Source organism: Zingiber officinale, chromosome 3A (assembly GCF_018446385.1).
Source record: "Zingiber officinale cultivar Zhangliang chromosome 3A, Zo_v1.1, whole genome shotgun sequence".
Taxonomy (NCBI): domain Eukaryota; kingdom Viridiplantae; phylum Streptophyta; class Magnoliopsida; order Zingiberales; family Zingiberaceae; genus Zingiber; species Zingiber officinale.
In genome coordinates, this window is record NC_055990.1 from 150,990,956 (window position 1) to 151,009,256 (window position 18,301).

General features: G+C 38.7%; 1 protein-coding gene across 5 annotated transcripts; it reads right to left on the reverse strand.

Moving 5' to 3' along the window:
• Positions 1-1,540: 1,540 nt before the first annotated feature.
• Positions 1,541-4,448, reverse strand: LOC122052824 (zinc finger CCCH domain-containing protein 17-like). Of its 5 annotated transcripts, none has more exons than XR_006132102.1 (6): positions 3,819-4,448; positions 3,658-3,753; positions 3,490-3,579; positions 3,311-3,412; positions 2,574-3,183; positions 1,541-2,266 (listed from the first exon to the last, which is right to left on the reverse strand). XR_006132102.1 is itself a non-coding variant. In XM_042614540.1 (5 exons), the coding sequence occupies exons 1-5, from the start codon at positions 4,221-4,223 to the stop codon at positions 2,259-2,261; spliced, it is 678 nt and encodes a 225-aa protein (XP_042470474.1). In that variant the 5' UTR covers positions 4,224-4,448; the 3' UTR covers positions 1,541-2,258. The 5 variants fall into 5 exon arrangements, 3 of the variants coding, with proteins under 3 accessions (XP_042470474.1, XP_042470472.1, XP_042470473.1); XR_006132103.1 differs by lacking the exon at positions 2,574-3,183 and having other exon boundaries at positions 1,541-1,934; positions 2,093-2,266; positions 3,819-4,445; XM_042614540.1 differs by lacking the exon at positions 2,574-3,183 and having other exon boundaries at positions 3,334-3,412.
• Positions 4,449-18,301: the final 13,853 nt, after the last annotated feature.

Sequence of the window (18,301 nt, forward strand, 5' to 3'; positions counted from 1 at the left end):
TGGTGAGTGAAGCCAGGTGAAAGTCCTAACTGGGAGGTTAGGCAGACTAGAAAGTCCTAGTGAGTGAAGCCAGGCAGTTGTGGAAAGCCCTAGTGAGTGAAGCTAGGCAGAAGAAAATCCTGGTGAGTAAAGCCAGGTGAAAGACCTAGTGAGTGAAGCTAGGCAGAAGAAAATCCTGGTGAGTGAAGCCAGGTGAAAATCCTAGTGAGTGAAGCTAGGCGGTAAGGAAAGTCCTGGTGAGTGAAGCCAGGCAGATGAGAAGTCCTAGTGAGTGAATCTAGGCAAAAGGGAAGTCCTGGTGAGTGAAGCCAGGCACGAAAAATCCAGGTGGATCAAGGTTGATCGGACACCTGGTGGAGATAAGTCCAAGTGAGTCAAGGATGGCCGGACACTTGGCACGAGGAGAAAAGTTCAAGTGGGCCAAAGGGATTGACTGGATACTTGGTGAGGGAGTCCTAGCAGGTCGAGGGTGACCGGATACTAGGCATGATGTACCAACAGGTCATGGTTAACCGGATGTTGGTTTAGGAGACTTTGGACTTGGTTTTGGGCAAAAACAAGGAGCTGGATCGATCAGCTGATTGATTGGCTCATGCCCAATCGATCAGCTGATCGATTGGGTGAGTCCCCATGATAAAGGCTTCCCCAATCGATCAGTCGATTGATTGCGGGGAATTCCCGATCGAACAGAAAGCCTCCCAATTGATCGGTCGATCGATTGGGAGCCTCCAATCGATCGACTGATCGATTGGGAGCTGCAATTTCGTGGAATAAGACTGGATCGATTGGCTGATCGATCCATGCAATTCCCAAGAGTACAGAGGTGCTCTGGAGCGATCGGTCGATCAATCCAAAGCCTCCCTAATCGATTGAGAGCAATTCAATCGATTGGGATCCGACTGTTAGCGCTGATATTAGCCGTTGGCGAGCATTTCGGCACTTCTTCGATTCCACTCTACGGGCGATCACAACGTTCCACAGCGATATTCTTCACTCTCACGCCAGATCTTGAAGGTTTTTGGAAGCATTTCCAAGTCAAGAGACGAATCTATAGCAAGAAGAAGAAGTTAGGATTAGGGTTTCTTGTGTAAGCCGTGTAAGCTTTCCCTTGTATTTGCTTCTCTTTGTTTCTTGTTGTATTGAGAGTATTGTAGGGCTTCTCCGCCTTCGGTAGTTACCGAGAAGGAGTGCTTTTATAATGGAGGCATTACAACAAAAACCCTCATAGACATCGGTTTTCCACCGGTGTCTATTACATTTTCGACCGATGTCTATGAAGGTGATGTAAAAGGTCTGCCATTTTAGACATCGGGTTAAAACCGGTGTAGTAGCACTTAACGACATCGGGTGTAAAACTGATGTAATATTATATGTTAATAATACCAGTTTTGGCAGCGGTATACGACCGATGTAATATTAGTTAATGACACCGATTTTGCAACAGTGGAAAACCGATGTAATATCAGCATTGTTTAACGACACAGATTTGATTTCCGAAACAGTGAAAAATCGATATTATACAGACAAGTCAATATCCATGTAACCAACACATAAATATTATACACATCAAGTTCGTATCCATATAAATATTATACACATCAAGTCCGTATCCACTAATTGACTAGTTGAGGTACCAATTAGCCTACTACTTAAGTAAGAAGCCCTTTTATTCAACTGTTCGGCATCCATCTCTTTGCTTGATTTCTTCTACCTCATGGAGGCCACCTTCTTTATCCTTTCCTTTACGTCAACTGCAGATGCATCTGCCACTTCAGCTTCAATGTCTCCTTTCTCCTGATTCTGATCATGCTCCTCCTGTTCCTTTGATGATTTTTCTTTCTTGGATTTCTTCTTCTTTAAGATTCTATTCTCTGAAGGAGCACCAGCACTTTCTTTCTTCTCCCCTTCACTACTTTGCTCCAATTGCTTCTTGTCTGCATAACAAGGATAAACAAATTCAACACACATTAAATAGTCGCTTCATATGTATGAAGCAACTCAAGTGAATTAAAATTTACTATCTATCAAAAATAAACTAATTAAAATTTGCAATGCCCATTTCATATAGAAGTGCATCCAGCTCTGCCATTTCCTTTTTCTTAAGCTCCTTCTTTGACAGTTGCCTTTCAGCATCTTTGGGTGGTGCTGAAACAGGAGCAGGTTTCTAAATGGTTGGTTCTTTCATAACAACCTCTGGTTCATTTTCAGGTTCCTCAACATCATCATCATCACCCATGTCAAGACCATCATCCTCACTTTCACTTTCCTAAACACAAGAAAAAAGAGAGTACTTGTTATAAATAAAATAAACTTAAATATCTTATATAAACAAACATGTAAGAAAAGAACTGACTCTCACATGTGAGAGTAAAGCAAATAGTAGATAAGCATAATCACTAGCAAGCAACAGAATTACTAATAGGAAGAGAAGATTTTTATTTAAACAGATAACTTCAGAAACTCAAAAAGATTCTACTTGTATTGACATAATAAATTTCAATAACCTCAGATAATCACCATTAAAATAATATTACAATAGAGGAGAATATTAAATTAAGAATTACTAATATCACCTTTTAGAGCAATGTTGAAACACCATCTTCTTCAAAATGCTAATAAATCTTGAATTGTGATTGAGCTTAAAGATTATTCTCATATTTCAAGTTGATACTACAGCAAAGGAATAAGCAAAGAGTGATACAGCATGCTAGTATGAAAAACAATCTAAAACATAGATTTAAATAATGGTTTAACTGGCCATGATATGAATAGCACACAGATAACTGGATATTGGTGTATTAGTTAGCTTGACTATGGAAACAATGTTAGATGCCTAACACAATTGAATTAGACTACACAAATTTATGCAATTATCTCATGTGAGAATAAAATCCCAGATAATGCATTTCAATTTCAATTAAGTTTAAAGTTAGACTAAAATCATACGATTATTTAAAATGACTGCTAGGTAACTACAGGAGGGGAAGTGATTGCTTCTTGGAGAAAAATTACGTAACTCTACTCACAAAATCTTTTGAAAGATTCCAATGAGTACAATTTTTAATTAAACTATACTGTCACGGATAACAGAAAGCATAATATAAGTATCCCTGTGTGCAAGGGTTTATAAGTTTCAAAGACATTCCCAGCAGCACTAAATTTCCACACCAATATTCGTGCATCCTGCACAAAGTTAAGGCATAGTTGAAAACATTCAAAATGTACATCACATGATGTATGGAGATCATGAAATGAACAACACACATTAAAATAAAGGTATAACAAATAATGTTAGATAGAAAAGAAGCACCTGTGTTCCAGCAAATAGCATACCATTACCAACGGTCAAAGCGTAAACTTGTCCGACAAGGCCATCAAGGCCTTGTTCTGTTGTTGTTTGTGTGTTCCATGCCTGAACCAGCATACAAACAAATCCATTTCTCCATTTCCTTATATGACATGATGGTAACATATTCTAAGAGCTCTGACCTTGACAACATTCATAACTCCAATAAATAACCAAGGACCTTCACTGGTCATACATCCAACCTCACCTCCCATATTGATGGCTCTAACACACTTCCACAAAATTGCAAGAGTCAGGCACTATGTGATTCCTTTATCGATGTAGTAAAGGAGTTTGAAGAGCATCAATACCTTCCCAGTTTGAGTATCCCAAACACGAACAGACTCATCCTTGCTACAAGAGTAGAGTTTATCAGACCCTGAAGGCAAAGCGATACCAGTCACTACCTATCAGAATATTCAGACTATCAGCCACCAAAAGCAAGTGAAGCAAAAGAAACCAAAAGAGCCACCTTTTGATGCCCCTGGAGTTGGGTCAAGAGAGAGAAGCTATTGCTCATGAACCACGAATGCAGGAACCTACACTTATCTCCGAAACTACAATTTCCAGCGAGGAAGTAATTGCAGATTTTGTCGGGAGCCTTGCCACCCGCTCGACCCTTACCCCACTTGGAGGGCGGCGCACCCGCAGAGGCAATATTTCTAGGCACGTGGCCTTGCAAGTGCCCCCGCTTGGCAGCGCCATCGGCGAGCACGGTCTGCGGCGGGTTGCTATGGAGAAAGGGACACGGGTGACGGCTGCATCGCCCCGCCTGCCAGTGGAAGCATACCTTGTTGCTTCTGTCTGGAACCTGAGACGGCCCCGCCCGCTGGTAGCCCCTCCTGTTTCTGTACCGATCTGGTTGCTCGAAGTCCATCAAACGACCCAAACAAATAACTCAGATGCAATCGGAGATCTAGGAAGATGCCACAAACAAGATGATCCCAAAGAGCGATCAAAGTCGGCGAGGAACGCCTCAAGCCACAGACGGCGCCCCTTGGAAGACGATGAACAAGGCGGCGGGGCAGTGAGATTCGCTGAAAAACCCTAGAGATCCATGAGAAGGCAATCAAGATGAGAAAATTAAATTTTGCATACGGTGGACAGCGCGATATAAGTTTAGGTTTGGACGGAATTATTTTATCATAGACACCGAATTTTAAAAACCGTTGTTCAAATTGGTGTCTATTAACGAAAAAAAGCACTCATAGACATCGACTAAAAAAACCGATGTCTATGAGCGAAAATCTGCGCTCATAGACATCAGTTTTTGAAAAAACCGATGTAAAATACTCAAAGACATCGATTTTTGCTTAAAACCGATGTTGTTCCGCCGATGTCTATGAGGGTTTTTCTTGTAGTGAGGGTACGTGAGTGTGTGGATCCTTGGACTAGTCACCTCTTCTTGAGGTGGATACCAAGTAAATCCCTAGAGTTAGCATTGTGTGTTTGTTTTCTTGTATTTCCGCTGCATATCATCTTGAAGAAACAAGCAACGACGAGCTATTCACCCCCCCCCCCCCCTCAACTATATTTCGGTCCCAACATTGTATTCCTCTCCTTCTCTTGAACGTCGTGTGGGTGACGATTTTCCAAGAGGTAGTCCACCTAAGCTTCTTCCAAAGCTTTCAAGATTTGGCCACCAACTTTCCTCCAAGGGATGCTAGACAAGAGAGCTTCCTTCTCTTCTTCTTCTCCTTCAAGCAACCGACCACCAAGAGATCTCCACACCAAGATGCCGCTAGCCACCAAGAGGGAAAACAAAGGAGAAGAGAGAAAGAGCAAGGGTCATCCACCAAGGAAGAATAGAGAGGAATAGAAGAAGTGTTATTGGGTGAGACACCCCTCCTTCTCTTTTATATTCCTTGGTGATTGCAAAAAAGGAAAATTTTGTAACAAAAATAAAACTTCCTTTTTCTCCTATGACATAGCCTGCCATATGCTTATTCTCCAATCAAGGAAAGATTTTAAACAAAATTAAAATCTCTCTTTTAAAATCCCTTTTGTGGATAATTATAAAAGGAATGTTTTATAAATTAAAATCTCTCTCTTTGAAATCCTTTTATGGATATCTATAAAAGATAAGATTTAAAATAAAACATGGTTACAAAAGGAAAGTTTTATCAAAAATTAAAATCTTTCTTTCACATTATAGATAACTACAAATAAGGAAAGATTTCAAATCTCTCTTTTATTCCTTTGTAGAAATTTATAAAATGAAAGATTTAAAAATTTAAAACTCTCTTTTAAACCAACATAAAAGGAAAGTTTTTAACAAAATAAAAACTCCCTTTTATTTTCTTTTATGGCCGATCTAAAAAAGGAAAGTTTTATATTAAAATCATCCTTTTAAATCCTTTTTATGGATCTCTATAAAAGGAAAGATTTTACAAAATAAAACTTCATTCTCTTCATGATGTGGTCGACCACTTGCTTGGGCACCAAGTAAGTCTTGGTCGACCCTAGCTTGGCCTCCAAGCTTAGCTTGGTCGGCCCCTTGCTTGGTCTCCAAGCAAGGCTTGGCCGGTCCTAACTTGGGCCTTAAGAAGCTAGGCTTTGGGTGGATATAAGACTTTATATAAGAGGCTACAATAGGGACCTAGAGGAGAATTGACTTTGGTTTCCCGATGAGCTTGAGCTTCTCGTGTTCGCCCCGAACACCTAACTCAAGTTCATCAATAATAACTCATACCACTAAAGAATTATTATTGCACTACCGCACCAATCCCATATTACAATATGAGCTCCTTCTTATTATGAGTGTGTTAGTCTCTCTGTGTTTAAGATATTGAATGTCCACTAATTAAATGAGTTACTAACGACTCACTTAATTAATATCTAGCTCCAAGAGTAGTACCACTCAACCTTATTGTCATGTCGGACTAAGTCCACATGTAGGGTTTACATGACAATCCTTATGAGCTCCTCAAGGGGGCATCATCAACCTAGATTACTAGGACACAGTTTCATTCTATAATCAACAGCACACCATATAAATAATATCATTTCACAACTTATCGGTCTATTGATTTAACGAGCTAAATCGCACCCTTTGATAAATTAAAGAAATAAATATTAAATATACGTGCTTGTTATTATATCATGATTAAGAGTATACACTTTCATAATAACAAAGGTTTTGTTCTTTTATAGAGTCAGTATAAAAAGAAACTACCTCAAATAGTCCTGCTCAATACACTCATAGTGTACTAGTGTAATTTATTAGTCAAGATAAACTAATACCTAATTACACTACAACCACTCCAATGGTTTGTCCCATTCCATCTTGGTCATGAGTAACTGCTTATAATTTATAAGGAACTGATAACATGAACTTCTGTGTGTCTCCTCACACCATGTTATCTACAATACAAATTAAACGGACAACTACACTTAGCATAAATGTAAACATTTGACCAATGTGATTCTTATTTCTAAATAAATGTTTATACAAAAGCTAGGCTTTTAGTATACATTACAACACAAAAGGGGGAGATTGTTGGTGCGGTTAACACTAACAAAAGCTAGGCTTTTAGTATACATTACAACACAAAAGGGGGAGATTGTTGGTGCGGTTAACACTAACAGTCTAACTCAAGTTTTGATGAATGACAAAATATGTTAAGTTAGTTTTGTTGTTATTTAACACTCTGATCGAGTGTGCAAAAGAAGCCTAGAGAGGTCGACGACCTGACATGATGTCTGGCATGAAACCCAGTTAGGTCGACGGGCCGACCAGATAGCTGACACGAAGTCCAAACGGATCGATGGGCTGACCGGACGTTTGGCACGAAGTCCATCTAGGTCGACGGGCTGATCGGATAGCTGGCACGAAGTCTAGAAGGGTTGAAGGGCTGACCGGACGTCTGACAAGTAAGTGAAGGTAAGTCACTAGAGGGGAGTAACTGTGAGGACGTGTTCCTGTGAAGGGAACATTAGACGCCAATCCAACTTAGATCCATTTCAGATATCTAAGTCGAGATCGTGACTATATTCCAGTCTTGAGGAGATGAAATCTAATTACTATTCTGCTTATCTATAAATTATGCTAACATTCTATTTTGCAGGATTTGATTTATACTTGCCTCAGACTGATGTTTTCTTGCAGGAAGGAAATTGCAGAAAACAAGGGTCTGGGTGCCCGGAGGTAAGTTTTATCCCCAAACAAGTATCGCCACGTGGAGCACCCTGGTTGGCTTGGCTATGTCACATTCAGGGCACCCTGAAGGGATCCGGGCACCCCGAACCTCCTATATAAGGAGGGTGAAGGCTGAAGCAAAGAAAGAACTCACGATCTGGTCTCCTGTGCTCTTGCGACGCTGCGAAGGCTCTCCGACAAGTGCTAATTTGTGTGTCCTTTTTATTATTGTCGGTTTTTCTCTTCTAAGTAATTCCTATACTTCTTTTGTAATAAATATTTCGAATTGCTAGTGGATTGCCTAACGAAAGCACTCAACGAGTGCGGACATTGGAGTAGGAGTCGCTGAAGGCTTCGAACCAAGTAAAAAGATTACTTGTGTTAGCGTTGCTCTCTCTTCTCGTTTTTTCTGCTGCGTACTTACTCGATAAAGTTTTTTAATCGATATTCACCCCCCTCTATTGAATTCATGATCCAACATTTTCTTGGGTCTATCTACACAACGTGCTACTAAGTTGAACTAATGTGTCGGTCCAAAGGAAGACACCTTAGGTAGGTTTAGTACATTTTGTGTTGGTAGATGTATATTTATGCTAAAAGTAATCGACCCAAAGGAAGGTTACTTTTATGCCAGATATATGCATAAGGTAACTTACAACTATGGAATAAAATATTATTTTATTCAGATCATGCACAAAATATGTCGACCCAAAAGAAGACATATTATGTGGTTGATTAAGGTTGTTGTGAACTATGGACCAAAATATAACTCATATAAAGTATCATATTATGCGCACAATGGGTCGACCCAAAGGAAGACACATTGTGTGACCAATTAAAGTTTGAGTTATATTAGAGAGTATTACTAATAAATAATGTGTCAGGCCAAAGGAAAGTACATTATATTGTACTTGGTATCTCATAAAGAACCAATTTATATGCATTTAAAATTTTATTTTATTTGCATAATTTTATATTACTTATATATTCTTGGCTTTAGTAAAATCGTGAGCTTAAATAAATTTCTCTCTTTAATTTTAGTGCAATCTGTAACTGTCAATATTAATAACATCTCAACACTAACTGGTTCAAATTTTGCTGAATGAAAAGAATGTGTGATCGTAGTCTTAGGTTGCATGAACTTAGACTATGCATTAAGGAATGATCATCCCGCACCTCTGACTAGTGCTAGCACTATAGAGCAGAGGACTGAATTTCAGTCGTGGGAGAAATCAAATCCATATGTTTGAGTATCATGAAGCTTTCAATACCGACACCAATAAAGGGCTCAATAATCGAGGGAGGAGATGCTAGGAGTTTCTTAGACCAATTGGCAGACTGATTCACCTCAAATCAAAAGGTCGAGACTACCACACTTCTTACGAAGTTAGTAACCATGCGGTATACTAGAAAAGGAAACATAAGGGAGAGACTGAGGCTTGAGACACCTGAAAGTGCTCACTTAGCATCTAGATCTCAAGGTTCAAGCAAGAAGAGAAAAAGGATTAATAAAGGAAAATGAAAGCAAACTGTAGATTTTGGGAGTTTTCAAAATTTTGTTAGTTCGGAAGTTAATTTAGCTATAGTACCCACTGACACTTGGTGGATAGATATCGGTGCTATTACTCACATAAGTGTCACTATACAAGGTTATCTCAGGAGCCGACTTCCGCTTGATGGTGAAAGTACATTTATACAAGAAATGGAAAGAAGGCTAAAGTCGAGTTGATTGGTGTTTTTAGGCTTTATTTAGGAACCAATATTTTTTTAGATTTAGAAAATATATTTATTGTACCATCTTTTCGATGAAATTTAATTTCAATTTCTTGTTTGGACAAATCAGGTTATTCTTGTTCATTTAGAAATGGAATTTTTGGTATTTTCTTTAGTTTAGTGTTGGTTGGCAATGGTTCTTTGGTTGGTAAGCTTTATAAATTGAACACTTTTACTTCTACAGTTGACAACGTAATAAGACATAGTATAGGTACAAAACGTAAATTGACCGACGAGAATTCTTCCATGTTGTGGTATAGGCATTTAGGATATATATCCAAACAATGCCTAGAAAAGTTAATGTCACATGGAATTCTCATTTCCCATGACATGTTAGACTTTGATGTTTGCATAGAGTATATCAAGGGGAAGACTACTAACAAAAAGAATAAGGGGGCTAGCTGTTGTAGTGATATTTTAGAGTTAATACATACGGATATTTGTGGATCATTCCCTAAGACATCTTAGAATGGACACACATATTTTATTAGCTTCATAGATGACTATTCCAGATTTGACTATCTGTGCCTTAGAGCATCCACATCAGATACCCTATTCAAAAATGTTACCTTAAATTTTGGATAGGGTAGCTAAAAAATCTTTACATTAGCTACCCTATCGATTCCCTAAATTATGTATTTATGAACAGTGCTTCTCTAAATTTAGGGAATGAATTCCATTCCCTAAACATTATATAGGAGAGAGAAGAAATAGAGAAACTGATATATGATGTATTGAAAAGTGAATATCCAAATTTAATAAAGTAATTTTTTTACCCTAAATTATGCATTTTGGATAGAGAAGCTGGTGTGGATGGTCTTATTCATGAGAAATCGTAATCTTTAGATATGTTCAAAATTTTTAAAGTTGAAGTTAAACTTCAACTAAGTAAGAAAATTAAAATTGTTCGATCCGACCGTGGAGGTGAATATTACGGTCGATATGATGGATTAGGTGAACAATGTCCAGGATCTTTTACGAATTACCTTGCTAAGTGTGGAATTGTGCCTCAGTATATCATGCCTGGTACACCCAGTTAGAATGGTATAGCTGAGCATCATAATCGAACGCTAAAAGACGTGATAAGAAGTATGATGACTTTCACTTCTCTACCAGAGTCTTTGTGGGGTTAAGCACTAAAGACTGCAACTTACCTACTCAATAGAGTACCTAGTAAGACAGTAACTAAAACCTCATTCAAGATGTGGATGGGTAAGAAGTCTAGCATTAGGTACTTACACGTTTGGGGTTGCCCAGCTGAAGCTAGGCCTTACAAGCCTAATGAAAAAAAAACTGGACTCAAGAACAGTTAGCTGTTATTTTGTAGGATACTCTGAGAAGTCGAGAGGGTATAAATTTTATGATCCCTCTAATAGATCCTCGAAACGGGAAATGTCAAGTTCATTGAGGACAGTGGGAGTAATAAAATTAAGAAAGTATCTTTTGAGGAAAGTATTGACGATCCTCCTATGGTTACTACTAGTGTGATTAGTAGTGGTATGGTTACCATACCACACATTATGTGTATCACACATCCAGTGAGAGTAGTGAACCAAGATATTCTCATGACATCCAATGTAATTGGAGGAACTTGCCATTGAAATTGAAGTATTGCCTCATATTGATGAGCAAGTACCTCAACCACCTTAAACACAAGTGCCTTTAAGGCGATCCATAAGGGAACGGAGAACCATGAATTCTCATAATTATGTTTATCTCCAAGAGCATGATTTTGACATAGGGTGGGAGAGTGATCCTATATCTTTTCAAAAAGTCAAACAATGCTCTAACCCTGAAAGGTGGATTAATGCCATACAAAAAGAGTTGAAGTCTATAGCGGACAATGACGTTTAAGAACTTGTCGAATTGCTTGAAGGAAAGAAGCCCGTTGGTTGTAAATGGATATTTAAAATCAAGCAGGATTTCAGGGGTAATGTCGAAAAGTATAAGACTCGTCTTGTTGCCAAGGGATTCACTCAGAAAGAAGACATTGATTACAAGGAGACTTTCTTACCTGTGCCGATGAAAGACTCCCTTAGAGTAATCATGGCACTTGTAGCTCATTATGATTTAGAGTTACATCAAATGGACGTAAAGACTGCATTCCTCAATGAAGACATAGAGGAGTCTATATAAATGGTGCAACTAGAGAACTTTAAGTCTAAATACTCAAAGCACCTAGTATGTAGATTAAAGAAGTCCATTTATGGTTTAAAGCAGGTGTCTCGTCAGTGGTACCATAAATATGATTAACTGGTTATCTCATTTAGATTTAAAAAGAACCTCGTTGATTAGTGCATATATGTTAAGTTCAGTGGAAACAAGTTTGTTATACTTGTTTTGTATGTGGACAATATATTACTTGCGAGCAATAATAAGGATCTGTTGCTTCAAACTAAGTCATCTCTATCTGGTAATTTTGAAATGAAAGATCTTGGTGAAGCATCCTTTGTTTTAGGTATACAGATCTATCGTGATCGTTCAAGAGACATTCTTGAACTTTCACAACAGGCCTATATTGAAAAGGTGCTTATAAGGTATGATATGCAGAACTGTATACCCGGTGACACATTTGTGTCAAGAGGTGACAAGTTCAGCTTATAGCAGTGTCCATGGCTTAAACTTGAAATAAAAGAGATGGAGCAATTCTCATATGTGTCAGCAGTGGAAAGTCTCATATATACACAAGTTTGTACTCGACCAGATATAACATTTATAGTGGAGATGTTAGGCAGATATGTTAGTAATCCAGGACCGTCACATTGGAAAGCGGTAAAGAGAGTGATATGCTATTTGTAAAGAACTAAAGGACATATACTCACGTATTGGAGATCAGATCATCTGGAGGTGATTGGATATTTAGACTCCGATTTTGCTGGATGCTTGGATAGCAGAAGATCTACTTCAAACTATATTTTCATGCTTGCTGCAGGGGCTATATCTTGGAAGAACATCAAGTAGAAGCTAGTAGCCACTTCTACTATGGAGGTAGAGTTGGTAGCTATAGGTCCCTTTGGAGGCCGGCAAGAGGGGAGGGGTGAATTGCCCTACAAGATAAAACCAAAAAACCCTTCTCGGATATTCAACTAACTTAAAAGAACTTGTAATTAAAAAGGCAGAGACTAATTAAAACAGAAAAATAGACACAGAGGAATTACTTGGTTTGCAATCAGAGGATTGCTAATCCAAGGCAAAGAAGGCGCACTAATTGATTCTCCTCTGGGCGGAGTAGCCTCTTACAGCGTTGAAAGCACAGAAGGAAATAACACAAATGAAAGCACTGAATTACAAGTAGTTACTTTTAATGTACAGATCAGTACTTTATTTATAGTATCGGTCCGCTGAAAGTGGTTCCGGCCTGGGATAAACTTTATCCCCAACGGTCGATTATAAAATCGTGATTCGGTCAAAATCATGCCCGGCGCCGAAGCATTCCGGCACTCGGCGCCCGGAAGCATTCCGCACCGGACACCCGGCGCCGGACAGCTCCGGCGCCGGACAGGCGCCGAGCAAAAAGTCAATCACGGTTGACTTTTGTCCGGATGACTTCTCCAAGTCCCGGTCTCGGTCTGCATTAGCTCCGCTAGCTGGGTGATCTCGGCCACGGAATAGGGCTCACCCAACCCATGTTCTCCTTCGAGCAGCCTTCCTTCCCGGTTTCTCGTCCCTCGAGCGCCGCGCACGCTCTTCTCGTCCACCGGTGTACTCTTCCGCGGACACCTCGTCCCTCAGACGCACTGAGCCTGTCGGCTCTCTCCCGTGCCGTCCTTCTCGCTAGCCGCGTCTTCCGCTCGACTTCCTGTGTTCCTAAGCTCTTGCATACTTAGACACAAGGTTTAAACAAACGCAGGACCTAACTTAGCTTGTTTGATCACATCAAAACACCTTGGGGTTCCAACAATCTCCCCCTTTTTGATGTGAGCAACCCAAGTTAAGTTAGGGTAACCATATGCAATAAAAACAATTTATATTAAAATAAGTCCAAATATTTTTCAATTGAAAAATTATAGTACCTCCCCCTAGACTTAACATACTTCTCCCCCTTTGATCACATAAAAATTGGGGTTATAAACAAGTCTAAGGTAAATTCAGACAAGAACTTTTGAGTGTTAAATATTTAGTAAAGACACTCTTCAGAATTTTTCGTTTGGAAAAAAATATTTTTCAGATAAGAACAGTCATAAAAAAAATTTAAGTTTAAAACTTATCTCAGCATTCCCAAAAAAATTTTTCTAAATTTTCTAAATTTTTTTTTTTTAAATGATAAGGCAAAAAAAATCTAAGTTAACTTTACAAAAAAATTCCAAGTCAATTTTCATGAAAATTTCTAAGATAATAAAGAATTTCTAAGTTAAGTTAGAAAGTTTTTAAATATTTTCTAACACAAATTGAATAACTCTTTTAAAGCATTAAGTAATTTAAATTAATGCTTTTTCAGTTAGTCAATTAAACTTTTCATTTCGATAGTTGGCTTCCAGGTCGTGGCGAGGCACTAGGCCTTCTTGGTTATTGGAGCAACAACCACTTCCTTAGACAAAGCCTCATAAAGAAATTAGTTGTTTAATTTCCTTGCTGAAAATGCTAAGTCTGACTTTAATTTTAAGTTAAACAAGTTTTTGGAATCCAGTAAAGGTTCCTACCTACAGGATTAATCAAGTATTTCCTGGGTATATAGATTTTTAATATATTTCTAATTTGACTTTGATGAAATCTATAATACCAATTTAAATTTCTAAAAGTAGGAATATTTGAACCATTAGATTTTTTCAATCTTTCTATTTCTTCTTTTAGTTTTTCATTTTCAATTTTCAATTTTTCAAAATCCTCTATAAGACATGATTTTGCCAAAATTCTCTTTGTTTCTAAAATTTCATTTTCTAATTTGACATTTTTATTTTCTAATTTATACATGGATTTAGTCATAGCTTTGATACCAGAGTAAAGCTGATCAGGGGGTAAGAGGCATACCTCACTTACCATGTCGGACTTGAAGCCTGAATCTCCCCCTGCTTCACTGCTTTCATCCGAGGTCGCTCCCCCTTCATCGATGCTAGGTTCTGATATACTTTGTCTATCGTAGCTTGCCATTAGTGCTATTCCGGCATATTCTTGAGCTTCTGATTCGGATGAAGAAGTGTCGTCCCAAGTTGCTTTTAGGTTGTGTTTCTTGGGAGACTTCCTTTTGGCCTTTTTGAGTTCTGGGCAGTCTTCTCTTAGGTGTCCCTCCTTCTGACACTGGTAGCACCGCACCTTTCTTCCACCTTTTTGATTCCTTTTATTCTGCATTTTAAATTTATTAGATCTAAAAAACTTTTTAAAATTTCTTACCATGTATGCTTCTTGATCGTCTTCAGAGTCTGACTCGAGTTCATCCTTCTGGGTTGCGTTCAGCGCCATAGTCTGGGTTATATCCTTTGTCGTTCCTGCATACCTGGTTTCATGCAATTCTAGAGTAGAAAACAACTCTTCTAAAGTGCTTACCTCCAAGTCTTTTGAGATGTAGTAGGCGTCGACGATTGATGTCCATTCTGGAGTTCTTGGAAACGCGTTGAGCGCGTAGCGTATAGTGTCCAGGTTTGTTACCGTTTCACCGAGGTTTTTGAGACCAGTAACTAGTTCTTTTACCTTTGCGTGTAAACCAACTACTTTCTCACCTTTCTCCAGACGGATGTTCATCAGTTTGTTGCGGAGGATGTCCCTTCTAGCGAGCTTTGCTTCGGACGTGCCTTCGTGGAGTTCCAAGAACTTCTCCCAAAGTTCTTTAGCAGATAAATAGTTTCCAATGCGGTTGACCTCTTGAGGCGGTAACACGCTCCGCACGGCTGTTTGCTACCGACTCATTCTGCTCCTTCTTTGTCCAATCGCTCTCTTCTTTTTCTTTTCCATCTTTATCTATTGGAGCTACAAAACCGTATTTCATAATAAATCGAATTTCAAAATCTGTTTTTAGGAATACCTCCATACGACGCTTCCAGTCTGCGAAGTTCCCCTCGAATTTTGGTGGAACGATGCTTGGTCCGGCCATCTTGTTGCTTCGATCGGCGGTTAGTCCTCCTGAAGCGGGTCCCTTTGGAGGCCGGCAAGAGGGGAGGGGTGAATTGCCCTACAAGATAAAACCAAAAAACCCTTCTCGGATATTCAACTAACTTAAAAGAACTTGTAATTAAAAAGGCAGAGACTAATTAAAACAGAAAAATAGACACAGAGGAATTACTTGGTTTGCAATCAGAGGATTGCTAATCCAAGGCAAAGAAGGCGCACTAATTGATTCTCCTCTGGGCGGAGTAGCCTCTTACAGCGTTGAAAGCACAGAAGGAAATAACACAAATGAAAGCACTGAATTACAAGTAGTTACTTTTAATGTACAGATCAGTACTTTATTTATAGTACTGGTCCGGGCGCCTGAAAGTGGTTCCGGGCGCCCCCGGGGGGATAAACTTTATCCCCCAACGGTCAGATTGCGAAAATCGCGATTCTGGTCAAAATCATGCTCCGGGCGCCCGGAATGGTTCCGGGCGCCCGGAGCAAAAAGTCAACTGTGGTTGACTTTTTGTCCGGGATGACTTCTCCGTTAAGTCCCAGTCTCGGTCCGGTCCGGCTCCGCTAGCTTGGGTGATCTCGGCCTTCCGGAATAGGGCTCACCCGAACCCATGTTCCGGCCTTCTCCTCGAGCAGCCTTCCTTCCCGGTTTCTCGTCCCTCGAGCGCCGCGCACGCTCTTCTCGTCCACCGGTGTACTCTTCCGCGGACACCTCGTCCCTCAGACGCACTGAGCCCGTCGGCTCTCTCCCGTGCCGTCCTTCTCGCTAGTCGCGTTTTCCGCTCGACTTCCTGTGTTCCTAAGCTCCTGCACACTTAGACACAAGGTTTAAACAAACGCAGGACCTAACTTAGCTTGTTTGTTCACATCAAAACACCTTGGGGTTCCAACAGTAGCATGTTATGAAGCATCCAATCATGAGATTTGGCTGTGAAACTTTATCACAGCATTACAGATCGTTGATGACATTGACAGGCCACTGAAGATCTATTGTGATAATAAATCCGCAGAACTTTATACCAAGAACAACCGTAGTTCGTCGAAGTCCAAGCACATCGACATCAAGTTTCTAGCGGTTAAAGAAAGAGTTCAGAGTTGTCAGATTATGGTAGAGCACATCAGCACAGATTCCATGTTGGCCGATCCACTCGCCAAAGGCTTAGTGGCTAAGGTGTTTCATGTGCATGTTGTGGATATGAGAATCCTTATGGAAGAAGAACTCATATAGTGAGAGTCTGTATTTATTTTATTGCTCTATATTTGATAATAAAAATAAATATTTTATTTTGATTATTGTACGTACTTAAAGTTTAAAATATTAATGAGAATTTATATGTTTGTTTGACATTCTGACTGTGATATCATCATTTACTACTATTGTTTAGCATTTAGTGTTTGTAAATATGATACAGATTCCTTTTAGAATCATAAAGTTAATCATGATTTGCTATTGCAATTTAGCATAAAGTATTTCGTAAATATGATCTAACATCTTTTGAGGTTATCTTAGGACCAGTTGAAAATTGGCATGTACTAATCACATTTCATGTAATTTTCACTCTACACATCTATATCTTGATTTATGTCATTAATGACATTGGCATTGTGATTACTATTGGGGCTTGTTATGATCATATACAGTAGCCATGACCTCTCTAGTCCTATACTAATAAAGTTAATAGACCAGATTGTTTACTCAAGTATCTTGTACCCATAAAGTTTGATATCAACTAAAGTTTTACTTATATTCCACATACAACTCACATATAGCCCAAGTGGGAGATTGTTGGATATAATTATTCCTATCAAGTGGGTTTATTTGTAAGTTGCATATGTGAATACGATCTGAACCCTTTAAAGTGATCTAACTTATGCTTATTGGGTTCGGTTATTGGATGTAGACCATGTATGTGTAGAACTTTTAGTACCGCATCTATTATCATCTATATGCTGATAATAGATGTTCAGTATATATATGGACTTATAGTCTCACATCTATAATTATTTTGTGGGTTGATAATAGATGTGCACTATATAATGGGTTGGTCCTCAGAGAATTAGGGCATCTTTGAGACATTTCTTCATTCCCCATTGACGAAGAGAATTCGGCGCTATCAACCCTAACTCCTCCGGAAGGCCAACCTTCTTCTCCTTCTTCTTCCGCGGGATTATTGGATCGACGAGCTCTACACGAAGAACAATGACAATTTCGTTGCATTCAAGTTCTTTGTAATTATAGTATTTACTTTCTTATGTCATGTTCTCAATGAAACGAAGATCCATGCTCATATATTCTTGATTTTTCTATTTAAATTCTTATTTTGATTGTCTAGAATTCATGCGGCTTAAGTTTTTACAAGAACTATCAGAATCTACATTACAACAACTACAAAACTATAGATGCTATAATATAAAATATTTTTGAGCACGTTAATTATATATTTTATCAACTATGAAACCATAATTATTATAATTTGTGTAGTATATATGAAACTGCAACTACTACAACTTATGTACATTTACTCTTCTGCCCTCCAATATTACCTCTACCTAAATTCTAAATTAGTCGGACATGTTGTAGCAGCTACGTAACCATAACTGCTACAACATGTACCTACGCAATCTTAGTTACTATATATGTTGTATTAGCTATAATTTCGCAGTTGATACAATATGAATGTTAATGAACAAGTTGAATCTGAATTGCAGCAATTACAAAACTATAACTGGTACAACATGAGTGATAGGTAAATAGGGTTGAATCACCATTGTAATAACTATGAAACTATAGGGGTTGCAACATAAAATATTTTTAAACAAGTAGATGTTTTATTCGCTATGAAACTATAGCTATCATAAATTGTATAACAGTTACATAATCGTAGCTACTACTGCTTATGTAATAGCTACGAAAACACAATTGCTACAATGCACCTAACCGATTTAGAATTTGGACAAGAAATAATAATGAAAATAGTATGAAAAAAATAGGTCCGTTACCTTAG